We start from the raw sequence: 21,360 nt of genomic DNA, 5'->3' as shown, positions 1-21,360 counted from the left end.
CTGTGCTCAATTGGACAGTTTCACTTAGGGTTGTACTCACTTTTGTTGCCAGAGGTTTAGCCATTAATGGCTGTGCAAGAGTAGCCACAACAGGCTGTATTTTGAGCTATTTTGAGAGAACAATGAATTTACACTGTAATATAAACTTCACACTGACTATTTTTCGTTGTGTCAAAGTGTCAATTCTTTAATGCTGTCCCATGGAAAGATACAATTAAATATCTGCAGAAATGTGAGGGGTGTACTCACTTTTGTGAGATAATGTATGAAGTTTGATATAACAGTCCAAAAAGTAGAGGAAGAGAGAATAAACCTTTATACAGTATAAACAAGTGATTCATTAATATCACCAATTCTGGCATAAAGTGTTAAGGGGGGGGGGGGGGTTGCTGGGCTACAGTTTGACAATAGATTTCCCTATATATTCCACATTAAATTTAGCAATATACTCTTAATCCCACTCCATAATCTCCCGTGTGTAAAAGAAAGCCCTAGTTACTGCCATTTTAAAGGAGTGGGTGACGTCTTTTGATGTAACATTACTGTCCAAATCCAATTGGCTCAGCACTGTCAACATTGCTTTGCAGTGATGGCCCACTCACAGCATTCAAATTCACCACAGCTTGTCTAAACCGTAAAAAAAGAAAATAAATAAAATCCAAGCCAAGCTTTATGTTGCGCATTTATCGGAGAAATAAAGATCTAACTCTCGCAACTGCTAATACTTGAATTAACTATTTATTTGACCCAAACCAGCTTTTGTGTGATCAGCTATTTGCAAGAAGATTTAAAAGGTAGATTACAGTATCGGTGAATTAGTATTAAGTAAATAAATCCATTGGTAGAGACAGACACGTACAACATTAGGGAAAAAAACAAAACAGGCAAGCAAAGATTGTACCAGAAATCAGGGTTAGAGTCCTGGCAACACAGGTTGTGTAAAACAGCAAGACTGAACAGTCAGGATTTACAGTGGATCAAGGTTTCCATCTAGTGTCCATCCACGGCACATTGTACCCCCACAAAAAAAAAGTAATGCCGTTTTTTGTTTTTTTTCAATTCAGACCGGTGGTGCTATCTATAATATCACACTTTGGCTTTCTTTGCTATCTCTTTGTCCCAGTCAGTGTCAAGAATGTCATCATTAACCTCACCGGAGCCAAAGAGAGATGTTTTGCCAAACACACCTTTCGAACCACAGGGAGCACTTGTTCGACTGTCCAGTTCAAAACACTTTCTCTTCAACTTGCCAGAATTTGGAAATACTGTGGCCCTATCTTTAACTATTTGTACACCATGAATTCCAGCATGAGTAGGTTCTGCTGGTTTTATACTAGAACTGGACATTGTTGGAGAACTTGTTGCTGGGCCATGTTCCAAAATAAGTGGATACTCTGGGTTAAGGCACGATGCAACTTTGACCTCTCGCCTGATTTTCATTACTTTCTGCCTTTCTTCAGTTTTATTTAAATCAGCCCTCAAGAATTCAACGTGTTCTTTTTTACGTGAATTTGTTTCCATTTGATGATTCTTTTCCAGGACTGTCTGTCGTGTGGGGTCAGTGGAGCCAGTGAAAGAAAATCTGGAAAGTTTAGCTAGAGTTGAGGGGGTGATTATTAATTTTGTAGGGGTTGGCGTAGATTTTAAAGGTGGCAGGCAGTCTTTACCCCTGACAATATCTTTGCTCCCTATGTCATCTCTTTGGTTTATTCTGCCGCCAGTTTGTGCTGTTTTTTCCTTGACCGGCTTTTCCGGTGAAAAAGACAAAGTGGCGTTATCGCTGACAAAGCTCAACTGTTTTGTCATGCTTCCACCTTCAAAACTCGGCTGCTTTTCAAACGTTTTGTTTTTTATACTTCCGTTGCCTTTAAGTGCACTATTGGCCTTATCGTGTCTGCCAACCTTCTGTTGAATGTCTCTACCTGCTGTGGTTGAACAAGTTCTGCTGTCTAGGTTGTATTCAGGTGCACTCACTCCTGAATTGGTGCTGTCATTGCGGACTAATGATCTCATCTTCTTTAGTTTAAATGTAAAGTCTGAAAACTTGAAAGGAATACTTTCATTTGAAGCTGCAATCTTGTCCTGTAGCACAGTGTTAGTTGCTGTGCGACACCCTTGGTTACCCTGAATTCTGGAATCCAAGTCAGCATCACAAGGTGGAACTCTGACATCTTTACTTGCATTACTCGCAGTAACCTCATTTTTTCCAAGACCAATCCTTTCTTTGTCACCTTGCTGTAGCTCCTTGATTCTTTTCTCTCGTCGATTTTTTGAGACTTTTATCACACTCGGTGAAGGCTGTGCATTTTGCCTGTCTGATCCATGAAGATTCTCTTGAGCTTCCGTTTTTTGACTGCTGTCACATTGAGTTGATGTGGATACTGGAGAGGTGATTTCATCTGATGATCGAGAAGGCGTGGTGGAGTAAAACCAATCCAAACCACTCTCCTGCTCAGCAACACTCATGCTTGCCTTTAGTACATCAAGTAGCGTTTTGGTAGTAGAGTCTGTTTCCCCAAAATGATGTTGGTGATCCGTTGGCTGTTCAGAGCTGGAAGACTTCATGCTGTTGCTCCCAAGACTTGTGAAAGAAAGAAAGAAAGGAAGAAAGAAAGAAAGAAAGAAAGAAAGAAAGAAAGAAAGAAAGAAAGATCATAATATGGACTCTGTAATAAATAATCATTAAAACAGTTGCTTTGGTTGCAAAAGTAGGCATTAGTTTCTAGCCAAAAATTACACTGATAACAATGACAATGATGCTTGATAAATAAATGATAAATCCACTTTTTACAAAGTCTTTATGGCTCACGTTACGCAGACCAGAATTAAACGGAAGTATTTTTTCAACAAACTACTTATAAAATCTTTTTTTTTTATTACTTTTTAAAAAGCTACCCTATGCCAGAGATTTTTAGCTTGGTTAATGCAAAAACTGTTTAAATTTGATGAGGAATTATTTTTCAACAAACTGCTTATAAAGTCTAAAAAACAAAAATTTAAAGAAATCTATGGCAGCGATTTTTAGCTAGGTTGATGCAAAAACAATTTAAATTTGATGAGGTATTTTTTTAACAAACAGCTTATAAAATCGATTTAAAAATAATAATAAATAAATAAATGCCAGCTATTTTTAGCTAGGTTAATGCAAAAACTGTTGAAATTTGATGAAGATGAAGGCCAAAGAATAACTCACTTAATTGACCAATTAATGGTTTGGATTTTTCAGTTTTGTTTTGTTGTTCTATTTCACATTGCACTTAATTTATCAATGAATAATAAAAAATTGAATAAAACATATTCAAAATATTTTTTTTAAATGCATAGTATGGTAGCTGTCAAAGTTAAGTTTGAGATTACACTTTTAATGTAAAAATGCTGGAACGTTAACATGAAGTAAGAGTTAAAGCCTTATTGTGAGGGCAATGTTAGACCCTTCTTGACTGGTGTGAGACAAAGTTATCTGTGACAGCAAGCCCACTTGTTTGTTAAGTCAACATTTACCCACCTGGCCAATCTGTCCATCTCCTTCTGAAGTAAGAGAGGCAGTTTCAGGCCTCCCAGTAGTACTTGAAATTGTGTCTGATACTGTTGACTAGGGTCATCAGGGAATGACGTAAGCACTGCATTAACACTTCCTAGCAAACCACCACCCTAAGAGAATGCAGGGAACTTTGCAATTTGGTTTCAAAATTTTAAAAAACAACAACAACAAGAAACAAAGATGTGTAATCATTAGCTCATCAGGTGCCTTTTGCAATGGAAAACTCGTTAGCATATTATATAACTCAAAGACTAGCACAGAGTCTAGTGTCAGTAGTAGATACTGTCTTGCCACAACACATGTTAAATTAGTCAGTATTATATGCACTAAAGTGCAGTATTTAAATATATATTTTTTTTTACAAATTTGGTATTAAATGGATTTGTGCAAGTGTACTTGGTGGGGTTTCAAATGAGTGCATGTAGACTGTCATCACTTGTCACTGTTGAAAAACGTCATAAATGGTTTTAGAGTAGAAAAGGGGGTAAATAACTGATTATTTAAGTACCTGCATGGAACATTCCATTACAGAGACAGCCATAACAGCATCCTCTATGGTCACAGTCTCTCGGTACATGAGTCTAGCATGAGCTGTTTGGAATGAAAACATTTCAGTGAGGAGTATTGTTAATTACAGTTCTTAAACTCATGTTCATGGTTTCTTCTTTGCCTCTTAGTTTACATTAGAAATGGCAATCAATGGTGTTTAAGTTGAATGGAAAAAAAACCCTGCTAACTTTTGAAATATTTTCAACATGCCATGCTCACCTTCTGCCAGTCTGCTAAGACTCTCCAGCATTCGGATGGTTGTACGTGCAGCATTGCGGCCTTCACTCTGCCTTTGCAGCTGATAGTACCTTGATAAGATGGAGTTGGCCTCCGCTGAAATTTGTGGCTGCAAGCGCTTTATTACACAGAAATAAGCCTTCATTTTCTCCATGGACCATAGAGTAGAGCACTCAGAGGGTAGTCCTAAGAACAAAGAATAGGCTTGAATTCAAACACTTTTATCATGCTAAAATATGGAATTTAAAATTGCATCATGGTACCCAGAGGGGATGCAATCCTCCTCATAAACTGGGTGTCTCGTCTACTTTACTTGATAATCAATAGCAGTTTTCTTGCAGTTATTGGATTTGAAGTATTTTGAGGAAATGTAAAATATAGTATTTGTATCAGGGTTGGATTGGCGAAGGGAAAAAAAATCATCAGTGGCATTTTGACTAGGCCCGCGGCACACGTGTAGGTACACGCGTGCACCTATGCATGTTCGCAAATGCTGGCAAACCCCTATATGTAACTGAGATATCATTGATTGTCATACTGCATTTGGTCTCACTTGGTTTGTTTTGCTCTGCCTGACGCTCTTGCGCTTCCTTTATAGTGCGATCTTGTGATCTGATAAATAAGCCGTACCTTTGTATTAGCCGCAGGGTCGAACGCAAGTGAAAAAAGTAGCGGCTTACAGTCCAGAAATTACTGTATTGTATATTTGTTTAACTTTTCATTCAACTTTTTAAAACATACTAATGATCCTGGGATCTCTCTGAACTTTTTGTTAGAATTTTAAAACAAAGATGTCTACGTCTACGGTCTAAGATTTGAAAAGGAAAACAAACTTCAACATTTTTCAAATCAGAAATTTGTTCAATAAACATATGCTAAAAACATTTTGATAAGGTTTAGATTTGGAGTTTTTATTTTTTTACGCCAACAGTTTGAGTTATAGTGAAAGTTAATATTGGCGCCAAATTTTCCCTTCAGGGGTCACCACAGCGAATCAGTTGCCTAACCCTGTCCTCTGCAACTTCTGCTCTCACACCAACTACATTCATGTCCTCGTTAATTAGGGAACAGGGTTTTTGGGGTGCCAGTCTGATCTCATATATACAAGTCACACTTGAGTATTAAAATTTGGATTATAAATCACATGAGTGTGATTTATAATCCGAATTTTAATTTATTGTTCTTACCTCGATCCTCCAAAATGAAAGAGGAGATGATGCGGTCCCACTCTGTATTTCTGTTGTCCAGCAGAACCAGAACCAGGTCAAAGCGACTTAGCAAAGGGCTAGCCAGAGCTACATTGACAGACAGTGATTCGTTTGGGTCATACTGGCTCTTTGGGTTGGTAGCTGCCAGAATGGTAGTACGGGTGTTCAGTTTACAGACCATACTATGGAGAGGAAAAACAACATATAGGAGCACAAAAAATGTAAAAAACGGCTTTATCTGTACTCACATTTTGGTCACTAATCTTGAAATTAATATCTTACCCAGCCTTGGCTACACTAATGGACTGTTGCTCCATAGCTTCATGGATACTGATGCGGTCGTGTTCTTTGATGCTGTTGAATTCGTCAATGCAGCATAAACCACCATCTGAGAGTACCAGGGCTCCTGCCTCCAGATGCCAATCACCTCCATCCTTCACTGCTGCAACTGTCAGCCCTAACCGCAATTGACAGGATATACAGAACTGATTGGATATGTCGGCATCAGCATCGTTTTGAGAATGTCAAAAGCCTGATGAAGGAAATATACCTGCACTTGTTGTACCAATCCCAGCAGTGAGCACAGAGCGGGGCATCATTTTGGCTGCATATTTTAAGAACTGAGACTTGCCAGTACCAGGGTCACCAACGAGCAACATGTGACATTCACCTTAAGAGAAAAAGATAGTTCACAGTGAGACAACAATCAACTTCAATCCAGTAATAAAGCAGCAACATCCCAATTTGCCCCTCATAAGAGGACAGATTGGCTGTTTTTTGGTATTTTTCTGGGATCTACTGAGCACTGATCAAAGTTGAAAAATAGGGATAGGCGAGTGCCGATACCAGCCTTATTTTAACTCATTCAAACACAAAAACGCGCAAATACTTTTTTTTAATGCTTGGTCCTTCACTACCAAAAACTTCTTCTTTTTTTAAGCAAGAGCATACAGAAGGTTTTGATGCAGCTTCTGACATGAAGAGGTGGCTTAAAGCAATGGTAGTTATTTAAAAAGAAAAACACGTCCAGCAGGTGCCAGCAGAGTATAAGAGATCGACCAGGGCCATGTTGCAAAAACGCTCTTTTTGCCAGTGTTTTCAACAGGGATGTGAATAATGATGAAACTGAAGCTATATTCTAATGCTAATTGCTGCAAAACGGAAACAGTTACAAATATATTTTTTCCTGATGAAAGAAGAGACTCTAATCTTTCTTTTGGTAGGTTCCATGTTTTTATAGCAATAGAACAGAATATTCTTTGGGTCTTGCAAAATCAGTCAAAATCTAGTAAAACAGCCAGGAGCGAAGGGGGTTGCTTCAGTGAAAATGGCTGCGAGTGAATGTGTTAGGAGGCTAATACCAGTATTAGCCGTCCTCTTGTGACCATTTTAAGACCAGGAACCAGAAATTAGAAATCACAAAAACGAAAAATTGACATTAATTTCATGCAATTTTAAGGGAAAATTTAATATTGGGATATATAGGTCATTCTTCAAAATTTTATGTCATTGTTTATTGGGGGAATTTGTATGCACTAGTGGTATCAGTATTTGGTATCGGTATTGGTGAGAGTTGCGTACTCGTACTGGTATCTGATAGGGGTGTGAATTGCCTAGTACCTGGCAATTCAATTCGTATCACGATTCATAGGTCACGATTCGATACCAATTAATCCCGATACGAATCTATAAATTGATTATTGCGATTGTTTTTTTTTACTCAAATTTAGAAAATACTAATCAGTAAACTTGTACATGTACACTGTAAGATTTGTATGAAAATGTATTTATTCATCTGAAAATTCATTAACTGAGCCACTGCATTTAACAAACAGGTTGCAGTCTGTTTCATGTTTGAACAGCACTGAAATAAAATATTAAGGCTTAATGTTCCATTAATATAACATTCTTCCATGCTTAATGTGTGAATCCTAACCCTAAGTAAGACGTTTTGTTGAATATTCCCATAAAAAATGTATGTTTAAAAATCGATTCGGCCGCATATCGAATCAATTTGAGAATTGCGCGCTGTAATATCGCGATATATTGCCGAATCGATTTTTTCTAACACCCCTAGTATCTGGTATCGAAAATCCCTATTGAAAACAGAACTGAATATTATAGAACACTTAATTTATTTCAGTAGCTCAATTCAAAAAGGGAAACTCATATATTACACAATTCATTCAGCAAGGTAAGTATACATTTCATACACAAGGCAACGCAGTGTTGAATGAAATATAAAACAGGATGAATACCCCTGGTCTTGGCTCCAGAAGAATCTATCCTCTGCACCCCTCCAGCTAACACCATGGCAACGGCCAATTTAATCACATACATGCCAAACACTTGAGGGCACAAACTCAACAAGATCTGGTTCCTGCCTACAGATAGTGGAGAGAGAATAAACATATTCAAACAGAATTATACATTGGAAGTGAGTAAAATTCTTACCAGCTAGTGGATCACATTTGTAGCGCTCCCAGAATTCTTTAAATTCCTTTTGAGCATCCTCTATAAGTATAGAAGCAGCACCCTGCTGGTTGTTGACTTCTATGTTGTTGGCTTTGAGAGCCAGCTCCACATCGCAGTGAGAACCGTCATAAAAGGGTTTCCAGCGCTGGCACATCACTCCATAAACAGTCACGTCATCTCCTAGGAAGCCAATTAAATAAATAAAAAATTGATCAGCTGACACTAAAATAAACGGTGTAGTATTGCTTGGTTGAATCCTTTTAATTGATTCGGTACTTGAATTTTTGGCTTCCTACCTGATTTACACCTGTCCACAAGGTCATCTTCCAGAACCACGACCATAGACCGAGGAATACTACCCACTGACAACTTCTGCACCTGTGATTTGGAAGGTGATTGAAATCATTCATTGAGCAAATAGAAAGTATGATAATTAGGGGTGTCAGGCGATTAAAAATGTTTTATCGTAATTAATCGCATGACTTCAATAGTTAACTCACGATCAATCGCAAATTTTATATCTGTTCTAAATATACAACAAAATATTTTTTTCTAAATTTTTATACTCTTGTTAACATAAAAGTAGAATTTTTTTTAAACTAATAGTCATATGGCTGCATCTTTTAGTCATTGATGCAGTAATTTCATCATAATTCATAAAATTGAATTAAAATTTAAAAGATGCACTGTACTGTAAAAAAACAAGTGTGATGTTGATTTGTGTTGAGGTTATTTTCTGCCACTAGATGGCATATTTGCATTTGTAAGACATTGGTGACAGCTCAGTGCATTTTTCTTTTCATATTATGAGCTACAGTATCTAGTCTTTAACATGAAGTAATGTGTGAAATTCTGCACATAATATATGCTTTATTGTTAAATTTATTACTACTAAATTTAGCCGTGGATGTGTCTGCAGCATTGCGACTGGAATTCCCCCAGTACAGGATTTCCAAGTAAAGGGCAGTCATTAAAAAAGTTTGTGGTGTTAAAGGAACTTTAAATTACCTCAAAGTTGACACACTAATTTTGACACCCCTAATAAAAATACACCATTGACCTCACTTGCTCTTGTATTTTGATCTCCTGGTAATCCCTGCAGGCAGTCGGCTCAGACCCTCCAGACAGACAGCTGAACTTGCATGAGTTACACCCATCAGGATTGGGGCAGTCCACCGGTGGGACAAAGGAATAGAACTGCTCAAAATCTGCCTGCAGCGCAAAAACACGACGACACTTGGCGCACATGTAATCACGCTCGTACTCCAGGACCTATGAAAGTGGTAGGAATATGCACGGATTAAGCAAATTGCAAGCAACAATAGACATGAAGTAGCACTTATACACATGTGGGTTCAAAATCGAATATGATCTTGGCATTTTGATAGTCTAATATGGAGGACCAAAACTGCCAAAATTTAAAATAAATGATGACATAAATAATTAAATGTTATAAAAGTGAAAATAAAAATGTATATAAATGGAAATAAAAACAACTATATATATATATATATATATATATATATCCCTAAATAAAAAAATGAAAAAAACAAGATTCAAAAAATGTAAATAAATATAAAAATATATGTCAAATCAGGTCGAAATGTTATTCAAATGAGGGGTCCGCCGTCCTAAGCGTGTCTTGGGTTGGGCTTTGCTGTTGCAAACTGCCTAGAGTGAGCCAACAAGGAAGGCTTGCATGGAGAGCTCCAGCAATGGACGACTATCTTGTCCACTGTCACCACAACTTGCAACTTGAGTTGCTTGACAACAAGTTGTGGTGACAGTGGACAAGATAGTCGTCCACTGCTGGAGCTCTCCATGCAAGCCGATCCAAAACGTGACTCAAATCCGTGATCCGATCCGAACCGTGACTTTTGTAATCCATTGCATCACTAATTATTTATTTATTTGTTTAATTGAATAAATAAATAAATATGTATTTATTTATTTATATTTACTTATTTATTTAGTCATTTATTTATTTTAATTTTGGCAGTTTTGGTCCTCCATAATCAAAGGCTTTGTTCACCGCCACCCCCTCCAAGACAAATAATCTATCTGAACACATGGTACAGTCCGTTCTGGTAAAATTAAAACATTTTAACTTTAACTAAATGTTGAGAAATACACATTAAGTCTTAAGTCGTTACCTTGGCAACACTTGTACGTATGACAGTCCCAGTGACAGACAAGAAATGCCCAACATCTCTTGACCGGGGAATGGTGTCCCTTGTTAGCTCTGGACAAACTGGTAAACCTGGACACGCAAGACAGAACAGTTCTTGACATTTGTCCACCTTGTGATAAAAATGTAAGACAAAATACATTTATAGATTCCTACATAAACTCATCCACACTTACACTTTGTTCTTGGGGTGTTAGAAAAAATCGATTCGGCAATATATCGCAATATTACAGCGCGCAATTCTCAAATCAATTCGAAATGCGGCCAAAATCGATTTTTAAACATCAATTTTTTATGGGAATATTCAACAAAACGTCTTACTTAAGAGTTACGATTCACACATTAAGCATGGAATAATGTTATATTAATGGAATAAGCCATAATATTTTATTTCAGTGCCGTTCAAACATGAAACAGACTGCAACCTGTTTGTTTGCTATGAATACATTTTCATACAAATCTTACAGTGTACATGTACAAGTTTACTGATTAGTATTTTCTAAATTGGAGTAAAAAAAAAACTATCGCAATAATAAATGTATAGATTCGTACCGGGATTAATCGGTATCTAATCGAATCGTGACCTATGAATCGTGATACGAATTGAATCGCCAGGTACTAGGCAATTCACACCCCTACTTTGTTCTATATTATTTTTGCATGAGGGATTTAAGTTAAATAAACAAGAGCATAAAAAAACATTGCATATATTTATGCTGTCTTTTGAGATCATTGAACAGACAGGTTTGATAATAATAAAGATTGAATAAAGATTCAAAACACACCAATAAAGTGTAAATGCTCTTAAATCCATGTTAAAAACGATGCTCTTTTCCCATACCTGTGATTAAGGTCTTTTAAAATATTTTCAAAATCATGTTTTCAAAAACCTTGTTCTTGCACTGTATGCCCTTTTACTCAATTGTGGTAAGCTATTTTTATTTTATTTACTTTGATACTTTACTACTTTGATACTTTACTAACAGCTTTTAAATGTACTGTACATTGAATTACTTTTTGAAGCTTATTGAGCTATTTTGTGTATGATTTGCGCTATAAATCTGTGATTGCATTTAAGAACTTTTTCTTTTTTTTTACAACCCCTTGGTACTGCCAGTAGGCTACTAGGAAACATCTAAACAATGTGAAAAATGTTTGTTTCATATTAAGCTCCTTGTATAATACACCTCACTCGATTCACAGGATTTTACAGTTTGACATGAGTGTATTCACAGAAGTCACAGTTTCTATGCGTAACGAAGGAAAAATAGGATCTTTCTGCTGATGAAAATATTACAATTCTTTGCCATATGGATGAAAACACTGGATGGGCATTTCAAGAAAATTTAAGCAAGATTATCATACTGTTAAAAAATATATATGTGTGACTAACAGAGAAAATGGGTAATTTCCGATAAAGGTGAATCCCTAATTATCGCGGGGATACAAACTTCCAGCTGGAATAAAGAGATCTTTATTACATATATCTATGTGCATGTGCAGTAAATAAAGTCTGGATTTTCCTACTAAGATACTGACCCCACAAGTCGAAGCGGATAAGCGAAAGAAGATGGATGGTTGGACATGAGACCATCAAGCCTCACCTGTGATACGTGCATGGAGGGTGTTTTTTATTCTCGGCTCTTGAGAGCGTCGTCCATCCGAATGCTTAGCAGAGGCATTCTTTGATACCTCAATGGCTGTTTTGTGCAAAACTTTGTCAAATATTGTCAGGACGTCACTAGGATAGACATTGAAATAGTCCCCGATCTATGGGTAAATAACACACAAATATACAGGTTCTGGTCAGATTTATTTCAATAACTTGTTTCCAAAAGTGAAACTTGCATGTTACATTTGTTATCCACAGGCAAAGTAAAATAGCCTTAGTTTGGTTAAATTTAGAGGAGTATAGCAGAAAGACAAAAAAAATCCAGTGTTTCACAAAATTAGAATATTTTGACAACGCTCAACATTGTAGCTCCCTGTGTTGTGATTAGCTGTACACTTTAAGACTGGCCTTTAGGCAACAAGATAGCATAACATGAAGCACACCAGTCAAAGTATACAGTACTTTCAGGAGGAATGGGGGAATACTTTTATCAGTAACAATAATTGAACATGTGATGTTTTTTTGTTTTTTATTTATTTATTGATTTAGCCTGGGTAGACTAGGGCTGAACGATAAATTGCATTTGCGATTTAACCGCGCTTTGAAAACACGCGATTATGTAATTGCGAAGGGTTGCGATTTGATTGATCATTTGTAAAGGGGCGCAGCAGAGGACCTGGACAGTGTGTGATCAGAGAGAGACTTTCAGGAGGGGAGGGGTAGGGGGCGGAGCGGGGCCAAGCTAAGCGGAGCGGTCCAGGCTGGAGAGAAGTGTGAAGGCGACTTCAACGCAACGCTATAATGGTGGATGCAACAGATAGTTTAGTACCAAAGCGGGGCAGCAAGTCAGTTGTGTGGATGCATTTATGTTTAATAAATCTGTTGATGTTTATAATATGGATTTATTTGTGTATGTGTTGTGTAAAATAGAACAGGACCTAAAAATAAAAAAAAATCGCATAGTAAATAGCAATAGCAAAATTTAGTGAAAAAAATTGCTATAAGTTTATTTTCCATAATCGTTCAGCCCTAGTGAAGACCACAAGCATACTACTGTGATTGGAGGTGTAAACAACAAGAAAACCAGACAAGTGTATAGGTGAAAAACAGTAAGGAAGTTAGTAACAGGGCCACTGCACAGACATTTTGACATTTGAGACATTATAAGAGCAGTCAAGACCCTCAAATAATTGCAAACGTCATCATAAACAACCTCTAGGATGCATGAGTGAAGGTATCACACTCTACTGTTCTGGTTCTGGTTATCATTTCTAAGCCACCAAGATATAGCAAAAAGTGACAGCAAATGGGGGTGGGGGGGGTTCTATGAAATATTGCTAAATAATTACTGGTCTGCTTCACTCATGATCTTAATTAGGGCTGTCACTATTGAATACTTTTATAATTTATTATTCTATTGATTATTTTATTGATTCATCAAATCAGATGAAAATTACTTTGCATTCAAATAAATTGCAATTTTTTTCTATAAATGTTTATTAATTCATTATTGCTGTTTGTTTAGTATTGTTTAAAACAAAAACAAAAAAACAAATAAGCTATATCATACAAGAGGGAGAGATGTTATACTCACCCACGTTTAAAAAAAAAATGGTACCTACCTCGTGGTTACTTATTCATCCTCAGCGCTGCAATTCTGTGCTTCAGGTTCAACTAATAATAATGTATTACACTTAAATTGTGCTTTCTCTTTTGTTTTGGCACACTCAAAGCACTCACAGGGAATGCACTATTTACATAATAGATTAATAGACCATTTTTTCAATAAATTGATTATGATTTGGTTACTGGGTTAGTCCATAACATGTTTGAGAATATGTAAAGAAGTAGATCATTGTTTAAAATCAGATGCAAACGTCTTACTTTGATAATACGCAATGTGTGCTCCGCAATTGGCTGGCGACCAGTTCTGGGTGTACCCCACCTGCTGCCCGAAGACAATCCCCAGCACGCCTGACATGACCCACGCAAGGGTTCAAAAAATGGATGGATAATCAATTTTAAGCTAAACAGTGGCTCTAGATGATCAATTGATTATCAAATTAGTTATCTAAACATTTGATCGATTAATTCTAACACCTCTAAAAATACACATTTGATTTCAGCTGCCCTGCCCGGATGTGAATGTGCACTAGGTTCTGAATTTTTGTGTTATATTCATTATTTTAGTACTGGTATAATTACCTCCATGTTAGCTTCAAACAATGTCATAGCATTGATAACAACAGGCTGATGACAGTCATCACCGGTGACTGTAGTGAGCTCAGTAATGTCTCCATGATGATACTCCGTGATGTAGGCTTCGAAGATCTGGCTAATCAGTGCCTCCTGTTCTGCATTTAGAGCCATGTTGAATTACGATCCACCTGAAAAGACAGACAGGGCAAGTGTTATGATCATGACCAAAAGTTGGTAGTTAGTAGTTAGAAGCGAAGTGTCAGACGTCAAAAGTCAATGAAAGCTACAATGAAACGCATACCTGCTTCTTAATGATGATTTGTGATAGCATTTGCAGCGTTAAAAGCCCGTGTATATGTATTTATTATTTAAGTAAACAACATTCATCCCACCTATTTGTCGCGGAGTATGAACTGCATCTCTTTAGATTTTAAGTCCAACTGACAACTGCGCACTTGGTGAAGATACTATTGTCTGCAATTACAGTTAAAATAAGAAACAAGCCAGCATCGCCTCAAATACATTTGGGGGGGGGGGGGGGGTGAAACCTGTAATTCCGCGCTTGAGATACACGCGTAAAGAGTAAATGTTTACCCGAATTTTGTCTTAAAGGCAAGAAGTGGAGCCGAACATTATCTGTTGCAAATTCGAAGTATTTGTCAGTTAGTTATTTTTATGTGGAAATATCACCAGACAAGCGTTCATTGATACATATAATTATTATAGAGAACTGTACCTACCAAATAGCAACTGAAAAAAAAACCTGCACATTTTTATGGACAAGAATTTTTTTCCTTTCCACCGGAAAAGGAAATTACAGTCGTGGCAAAACATGCGTTTATAAATGGCATTTTAAAATGAGTCAGGCATGAGCACACATTTACGAGAACAGTCTTTAAAGTGGTTCACTAAAGTAAAAAAAAAGAAAAAAGAAAAATAAAGAAAATTAATCATACATTATAGTCGCCATCACGTGGTTTACACTTTGTCTGCACGCGTGGTGTCCCACGTGAGTGTTGTTACGTAAACTATTTTTCGACCAATCAGAGCCAAAGCACTTGAAACGGAAGTTGTATGAGCCTCTTCCACAAAACGGTAAACATTCGCATCCCCCAAGCCTTCGAAAAAGCGAAAAACGCGGATACTACGTCAAAATTTGTTTAGATTTCGAGATGAAACACAACTCGGACGTCCCGGCTTTCCTAACCAAGCTGTGGACGCTGGTCGAGGATGCAGCCACCAATGAACTTATTTGCTGGAGTCAGGTAATGCTGCAACTGTGGGCAATTAGCCTGCTTGTTGGACAAGCTAACACAAAACAGGTGGCTAGTGGAGACGATTAACCTCGCCACAACGTAGCACACTGACCGTCTTATTGGATTGATTTGAATATTAACAAGTACACGAGTGACACGGCTTGTGACATTTGAAACGTGCTGTAAATTGGATGTGTTTCTTGACCAGCTAAACCTGAACACGAACGGTTGATAGTAGCCTAGCCAGGGATATTTTTCTGTGCAAGCTGTATGCTGCTAAATGTAGCGCAGTCAACAATCAATTATGGAAATATATATATATATATATATATATCCAGCAGTTTTCTAATACTACTACTCATAATGGCGTTGCTATTTTTGTTTTTTAAGGAGGGCAATAGCTTCCTGGTGCTGGATGAGCAGCGGTTTGCCAAGGAGATTCTCCCAAAGTTCTTCAAGCACAATAACATGGCCAGCTTCATCAGGCAGCTCAATATGTGTAAGACGAATTTTCTTATAATGTAAGCGTTATGTTGAGTGAATGTAGTTTTCGGCTGAGTTGGCGACTCCAAACACTGGGAGTATTCAGGAAATGAGAAATGAGAGACTGTGTTTATTTAAATAACTTGAATATACTATTGAAAGTGTAAGGAAACTTCTGTATACAATGAATCTGATATTCACCCTTAACTTTGAGAAGTGATGGAGGATCACTGAAGGCAAATTTCCTTAATTGTCATACGACTGTAAATAAGTTATAGTAATATTAAAACTTGTAAATATTAAAAGTACAGTATCTTACCATTGATGATACATCATGGCTGATTATTGTATGAATGTGCAGACTAGAGAGGCTTTGGTTTTGGTATTTGGCAGGTCACTATCGAAAGTAACAAGCTCACTTGACAGCCTGAATCTAATTTTATTTGTGATCAGGATTTTGGCTGCCACGATAAATTATCCTGATCGTTGGCTGTACATGTATTTATTATAAGATATGTATTGCACACAAAATAAGCAAAATCGTCAGTATTTTGTTAGCTTTTTTTATGCAATTTATTTTAATGCAATTAAAAAAAAAATAGCTTGGAAGCGCCCCCTACAATTTTTTTTTTAACAAAACAGCCCTAGTTTGTAGGTTTCACCAAGATATACGAAGATTTGGAGGTATTGACAATTCAGAGCTTATGTCACAAGTCAAATGGCGGTCAACTCGGTGAAAAGAAGCTCTGTGCATTGAAAAGCATTGGACTTTGGATCGTTGCAATTTGATATCTGAGGATGATTTTGATTCCAAAATCTGATGAAATGTTGTTTGACTACTATAAGAATCTACCTGGTTTGTATGATAGTCACAGGCAAAAGCAATTAATATGCCTTTTGTTTACACTGTGTAAAGGAAGCATTTGCATTGCATGGCATTGCATTAGGAAATATCAGAAATGCCCAGATGTTCGGAATTGTCAATAGGTAAAGCGGTTTGAAAAAGGATGAATGGATATAGGCTTGTGTGCATAGCTAATCAATCAGTTTCCCAACTGTAGTCAGCCAACGACCAGGAGGCTAATACATGGTTAAGGCTTCATTAAGCTGCCTGAATAACAAGTGAGTGCACCATGCAGTGGGGTGGGCGATATGGGCTATATAAAAAAATAAATAATAAAAAAACATTATTTTTTTTTTCCAAAGAAGCGCTAATGATAATTTTACAATATTCTACAAAAAATCCTGTACATCTACACTGTCTTGCTTCACATAACAATTGCACAGATAGCCTTTTTGAACAACAGCTCTTGTTTATTTTTTATGTTGCTTCATAAATCTGCAAAATATTGCACAACAATATTCTATCACAATATTTAAAAATTGAGAAATTCAAAATTATATCCATGCTATATAGGGTATTTTCATTGTTGTTGTTTTTTTGTGAACAATGAATGATGTTACTTAAATGTCACCTATATTACTCTATAATAAATATATTTATTGACAGACTCAATCAAGTCCATTAAAACAAACAAACAATTTATATTAACAAATATATATTTATAATGACAGATATCATCTCATCTTGAGCTGCAATAAGTGTGGTCTACCACTAGCTACTACTACAGCTATCAGAATGAGAAAAGGTGTTTAAATAGTTTTTGGGTGAATATGTCTGAAAATAATTGTATTCATCTATTTTCTCCATAATGAGAGTTATCAGCAAAGTTTGATGTGGAATATGCAAAGGTCTAGCATTTCCAACTACTACAGCAGTCAGAATGAAGAAAATAATCTCTTATTTGATTTATGGTGATTTGTGCCACGTATGTCAGCAAGGAATTGGTTAATTTGTGGACGCTCCTTCACACAGACAGTAGATACAGCTGTTAGCGCTGTTCTATACATTTGAAGTGACAATAAATGTGGCCGCGATTTTTATAGATAGTTCAAAGTAATTCATTGTAATGTAATATCGAGAGGTGAAAGTACAGTAACAATTGGAGATGAGGAGCTAGTGCCTTGAAAGGGATCATCAGCCGTTTTCAGGACATTGTGATTGCACTCTATACTAGCGTACTTATTCAGTTAGCCTTTTGAATTCACATGTAAATCCGTTTTTTATTAAATGATCTTCTGTTCTTTCAGAAGTTTCATTTTGCACTAAAAACTGTTCATATATTCGTTTGAAAGTAGTGCAATAAAAATGTTTTTGTCCCCCCATAACATGAACAATAATATTGATTAATAATGGTGGTAACAATATTGATAAAAAATAATATGGATTATCATTTTGGCCCTAATCGTGTAGCCGATATGATAAATATCATATGAACCTCACGGATACGATAATTATCACAATATTGTGGGGAGTTTGGCAATATAAAAAAGCTCACGATAATGTGTAAAAACTCATTATATTTTCAAAATACGTTTTGTTTTTGTACAAACCCAATTACCCAAAAGTTGGGACACTATACAAATTGTGAATAAAAACTGAATGCAATTATGTGGAAGGGCCAAATTTTAATATATAATCTCAAAAAAGTTGGGACAAGGCCATTTTCACCACTGTGAGGCATCCCTTCTTCGTCTTACTACAGTCTGCAAACGTCTGGTGATCGGGGAGACAAGTTTCTCAAGTTTAGAAATAGGAATGCTGTCCCATTCTTGACTAACACGCGTCTCTCTAACTGTTCAACTGTCTTGGGCTTTCTTTGTTGCACCTTCTCCTTTATGATGCGCCAAATGTGCTCTATAAGTGAAAGAAGTGGACTGCAGGCTGGCCATTTCAATAACCGGATCCTTTTACTACGCAGCCATGATGTTGTAATTAATGCTGCATGGTCCTCGAGAGCCACTGTCCTGCCTGTTTCCATGTCTCTCTCCTCAAACACAGCTGACTCAACTGATCAGCTAATCAGCAAGCTATGTAGAAGCCTGATAACGATCTTGTTCATCAATCAGGTGTGTTGATTGAGGGAGACATGGAAAACAGGCAGGACAGCGGCTCTCGAGGACCAGAGTTCCCTATCCCTGTCCTATAGGCACAGCAGCGCAAAAGCATCATGGTCTATGTAGTTCACAATGTTGTGTTTGGCTGAAGCGGGCTAAAAGCAATGAATTTTTTCACAGATATGTTGAAAAATATTTGATGGTATGACTGATTGATAGGAGTAATAACCACCACAGTGACCAACACATTCCTAATTAAAATTAAATTACACTAATGAACTAACCACCAGAGGGTGCTAAAACTGCACAAATGGAATTCAACCTCGCCTCAGATGTGCTGCTTTTATTATGACGTGACGATGACGATATTGTGGCAGTTTTAATATCGCAATGTCACGATATTGCCGTTATCGTTACATCCCTACAATATACATTCCGTTATTTTTTTTTAATTTCTACCTAAATTGCAAACTCGCTATAATTTGACCAAAATTGTTCTTTGGAGCCTGGCCAAAAAGTGTATAGGGCCATCACTAAGGCCCTTCTGAAGTAGTTCCACAAAGAACACAGAAAAACTGAAAGGGACTAACTATTTATTTGTTTGTTTGTTTGCATGACATCATGCAAGACAAACTGAAGAGGCAACTCTTTCTTGAAGATTGTGGTCGAATTCAAAATGACAAATGATAGTCTTCTGGAATTGATAGGTTCTGTTCTACTGTACAATGGATTCAAATTCCGATATACAGTGTTCCCTCGTTTCTCGCGGGTGTTTAGCTCCAAAAACTACCCGCGATAATGGATATCTGCTTTAATTTTATTATTTTTTATTTTCCGTTAATTATATAAATTTTTCGTTTTGGTATGATTTTTACTTTCTTGTGAATGCTTTTTCATTCATCATATATGTTTTTTTTTTCATTTACAGTTATTTTTTTCCATTAAAAGTATTTTTTTATTTACTTATACAGCACAGTATATATTTGTTTGTTTATTCTAAATGTTTTTTCGTTCATACTATATTTTTTTCATTTATTATATATGCCATATATAATTACATTTAAGGCTAACACCTTACCTCACACTTTATATATGCACTTTTCTTGATAGGCGTTAACATTTTCTCACATACTGTATCTCTTATTTAAACACAGTAGGCCTATACACTCTCAGTGTTCAAACCTTTGTAGATTTTAAAATAATAAAAATAATAATAACAATAAAATTAAACTAATATCCAAAACATTTATTTGAGAAACAAAATTATAAACGGTGATCGATCAATTTTTTCCAACCGGTATGTTTTCCTAATTTTTTAAAATAAAAATAGTCATTAAAAAACACACACACACAAGAACAACAAAACAGCGGTTAGAAATGACACTCAACTTTAATGACGAGGATACGAGGCTGAGAAATCTATTTTGACCAGGAGGCTCGGGAGCGTATTGCCGGTTCTGGCGGTTTCAGTACGACAAGCTGGTCGGTAGTCGATCCGCAGCGCATACGCAGCCGGTGTAATATGAACAAGCTGGAAATGGAAACAAATTGGAGGAGCGGATCCGCAATGCACACGCATGCGATGTAATCTAGGGGTGAGCCATGGGGTGGTGACGGACGCACGAGCGTTCCAAGGCATGAAATTCGGAAACTGTCGGGCCTTTGTCTCCAGGTCGCGAAGGCAACGGGCAAGGTCAGAATGCGACGGGCCATACACTGTTGGAAAGGTCTCGTCAAGACAAATCCGAGGATGCCCGTAAATATACGGCTGGCCAGAGACCTCCAGGACACAGAGGATTTTCAAAAAGTTACCCTGCCAGCGGTGGTTCCCATCCCGGGTAAAAATCAGTCGTTTGTCGGCCCTTTATCTCTTAATTTTAATGATGAAGAAACGAGGCAGGACACGTAAACCCATTTTGACCGGGCCCGCATCGCCGCAGTGCCCCCGAAACTCCACCCTAGCCTTGTGGCCGGCGCAGGTCTGCGTGAACAATGGGGCGGGTGGCAGGTGGCGCGCTGAGCCGTCTGACGGCACGCTGAAGAAAAAAAAGCACGCTGTAAAATATCCGTGAGGCTGTAAAAGATAAACCCGCGAGAAACAAGGGAACACTGTACATTGATTTTTGCTTTTGTAGAAGTTTCCATTTGAGTCATTTTAAACATGCTTCTGATCTTTTACATTTGTTCTATCAAAATATATTTTATATTGTTTATTTAGCGCTACAGTAAGGGTGCCCAAGTTCGGTCCTCGAAAGCTGCTATCCAGCCTGTTTTAGATGTTTCTGTCCTCAACACACCTGAATCAAATGTTCAGCTCAAGCTTTCCAGAAGCATAACTATCCTGATTCTTGATCATATGAATCAGGTGTGTTGGAAGAGCAAAACATCTAAACCAGGCTGGATTGGGACTCTCAAGTACCCAACTTGTGTACCCCTGCTCTACAGCAAAAATATGTTTTCATTGTAATGACAGTCCCAACAAATCGTAGTGCAATATTAGTTTTGCATCGCTTTCTAATTTATTATGCAACATTTTAATGAATTCAGATGGATTCCGGAAAGTGATGCACATTGACCAAGGCATTGTCAAGCAGGAGAGAGATAGTCCTGTGGAGTTTCAGCACCCTTACTTCAAACATGGACAGGATGACCTG

General features: G+C 37.1%; 2 protein-coding genes across 5 annotated transcripts in view; one reads left to right on the top strand and one right to left on the bottom strand.

Annotated features, from left to right (window-relative positions):
- Positions 1 to 719: 719 nt before the first annotated feature.
- mcm9 (minichromosome maintenance 9 homologous recombination repair factor) lies at positions 720 to 14,834 on the bottom strand. Of its 4 annotated transcripts, none has more exons than XM_086061798.1 (15): positions 14,750 to 14,834; positions 14,016 to 14,197; positions 11,803 to 11,968; positions 10,164 to 10,270; positions 9,076 to 9,282; positions 8,307 to 8,388; positions 7,990 to 8,190; positions 7,794 to 7,919; positions 6,086 to 6,205; positions 5,818 to 5,992; positions 5,515 to 5,717; positions 4,310 to 4,513; positions 4,050 to 4,132; positions 3,506 to 3,651; positions 720 to 2,581 (listed from the first exon to the last, which is right to left on the bottom strand). In XM_086061798.1, the coding sequence occupies exons 2-15, from the start codon at positions 14,178 to 14,180 to the stop codon at positions 1,087 to 1,089; spliced, it is 3,480 nt and encodes a 1,159-aa protein (XP_085917924.1). In that variant the 5' UTR covers positions 14,181 to 14,197; positions 14,750 to 14,834; the 3' UTR covers positions 720 to 1,086. The 4 variants fall into 4 exon arrangements, with proteins under 4 accessions (XP_085917924.1, XP_085917925.1, XP_085917923.1 ...); XM_086061799.1 differs by lacking the exon at positions 14,750 to 14,834 and adding an exon at positions 14,604 to 14,728; XM_086061797.1 differs by lacking the exon at positions 14,750 to 14,834 and adding an exon at positions 14,402 to 14,533.
- Positions 14,835 to 15,086: 252 nt separating this feature from the next.
- The window catches only part of hsf2 (heat shock transcription factor 2), a 40,748-nt gene continuing 34,474 nt past the window's right edge, over positions 15,087 to 21,360 (top strand). The window contains exons 1-3 of the mRNA XM_086060508.1: positions 15,087 to 15,274; positions 15,656 to 15,764; positions 21,254 to 21,360. The exon at positions 21,254 to 21,360 is cut by the window's right edge and continues 21 nt beyond it. Coding sequence (XP_085916634.1) covers positions 15,182 to 15,274; positions 15,656 to 15,764; positions 21,254 to 21,360 — 309 coding nt within the window. The 5' untranslated portion in view covers positions 15,087 to 15,181. The remainder of the gene's footprint in view (positions 15,275 to 15,655; positions 15,765 to 21,253) is intronic.

The sequence above is a fragment of the Leptonotus elevatus genome, chromosome 18 (genome assembly GCF_054856555.1).
Source record: "Leptonotus elevatus isolate MCC_2025b chromosome 18, RoL_Lele_1.0, whole genome shotgun sequence".
NCBI lineage: Eukaryota > Metazoa > Chordata > Actinopteri > Syngnathiformes > Syngnathidae > Leptonotus > Leptonotus elevatus.
Note: the sequence above shows the minus strand (reverse complement) of the source record. Positions and strands in the feature narration are given on the sequence as shown.

Coding starts and splice junctions, on each gene's coding strand:
- mcm9 (XM_086061798.1), bottom strand. CDS start 14,180: ATGGCTCTAAATGCAGAACAGGAGGCACTGATTAGCCAGATCTTCGAA. Junction 8,389..9,075: donor AGATCAAAATACAAGAGCAA/GTGAGGTCAATG, acceptor TCCAAATCACAG/GTGCAGAAGTTGTCAGTGGG. Junction 5,993..6,085: donor GATTGGTACAACAAGTGCAG/GTATATTTCCTT, acceptor AATTGCGGTTAG/GGCTGACAGTTGCAGCAGTG.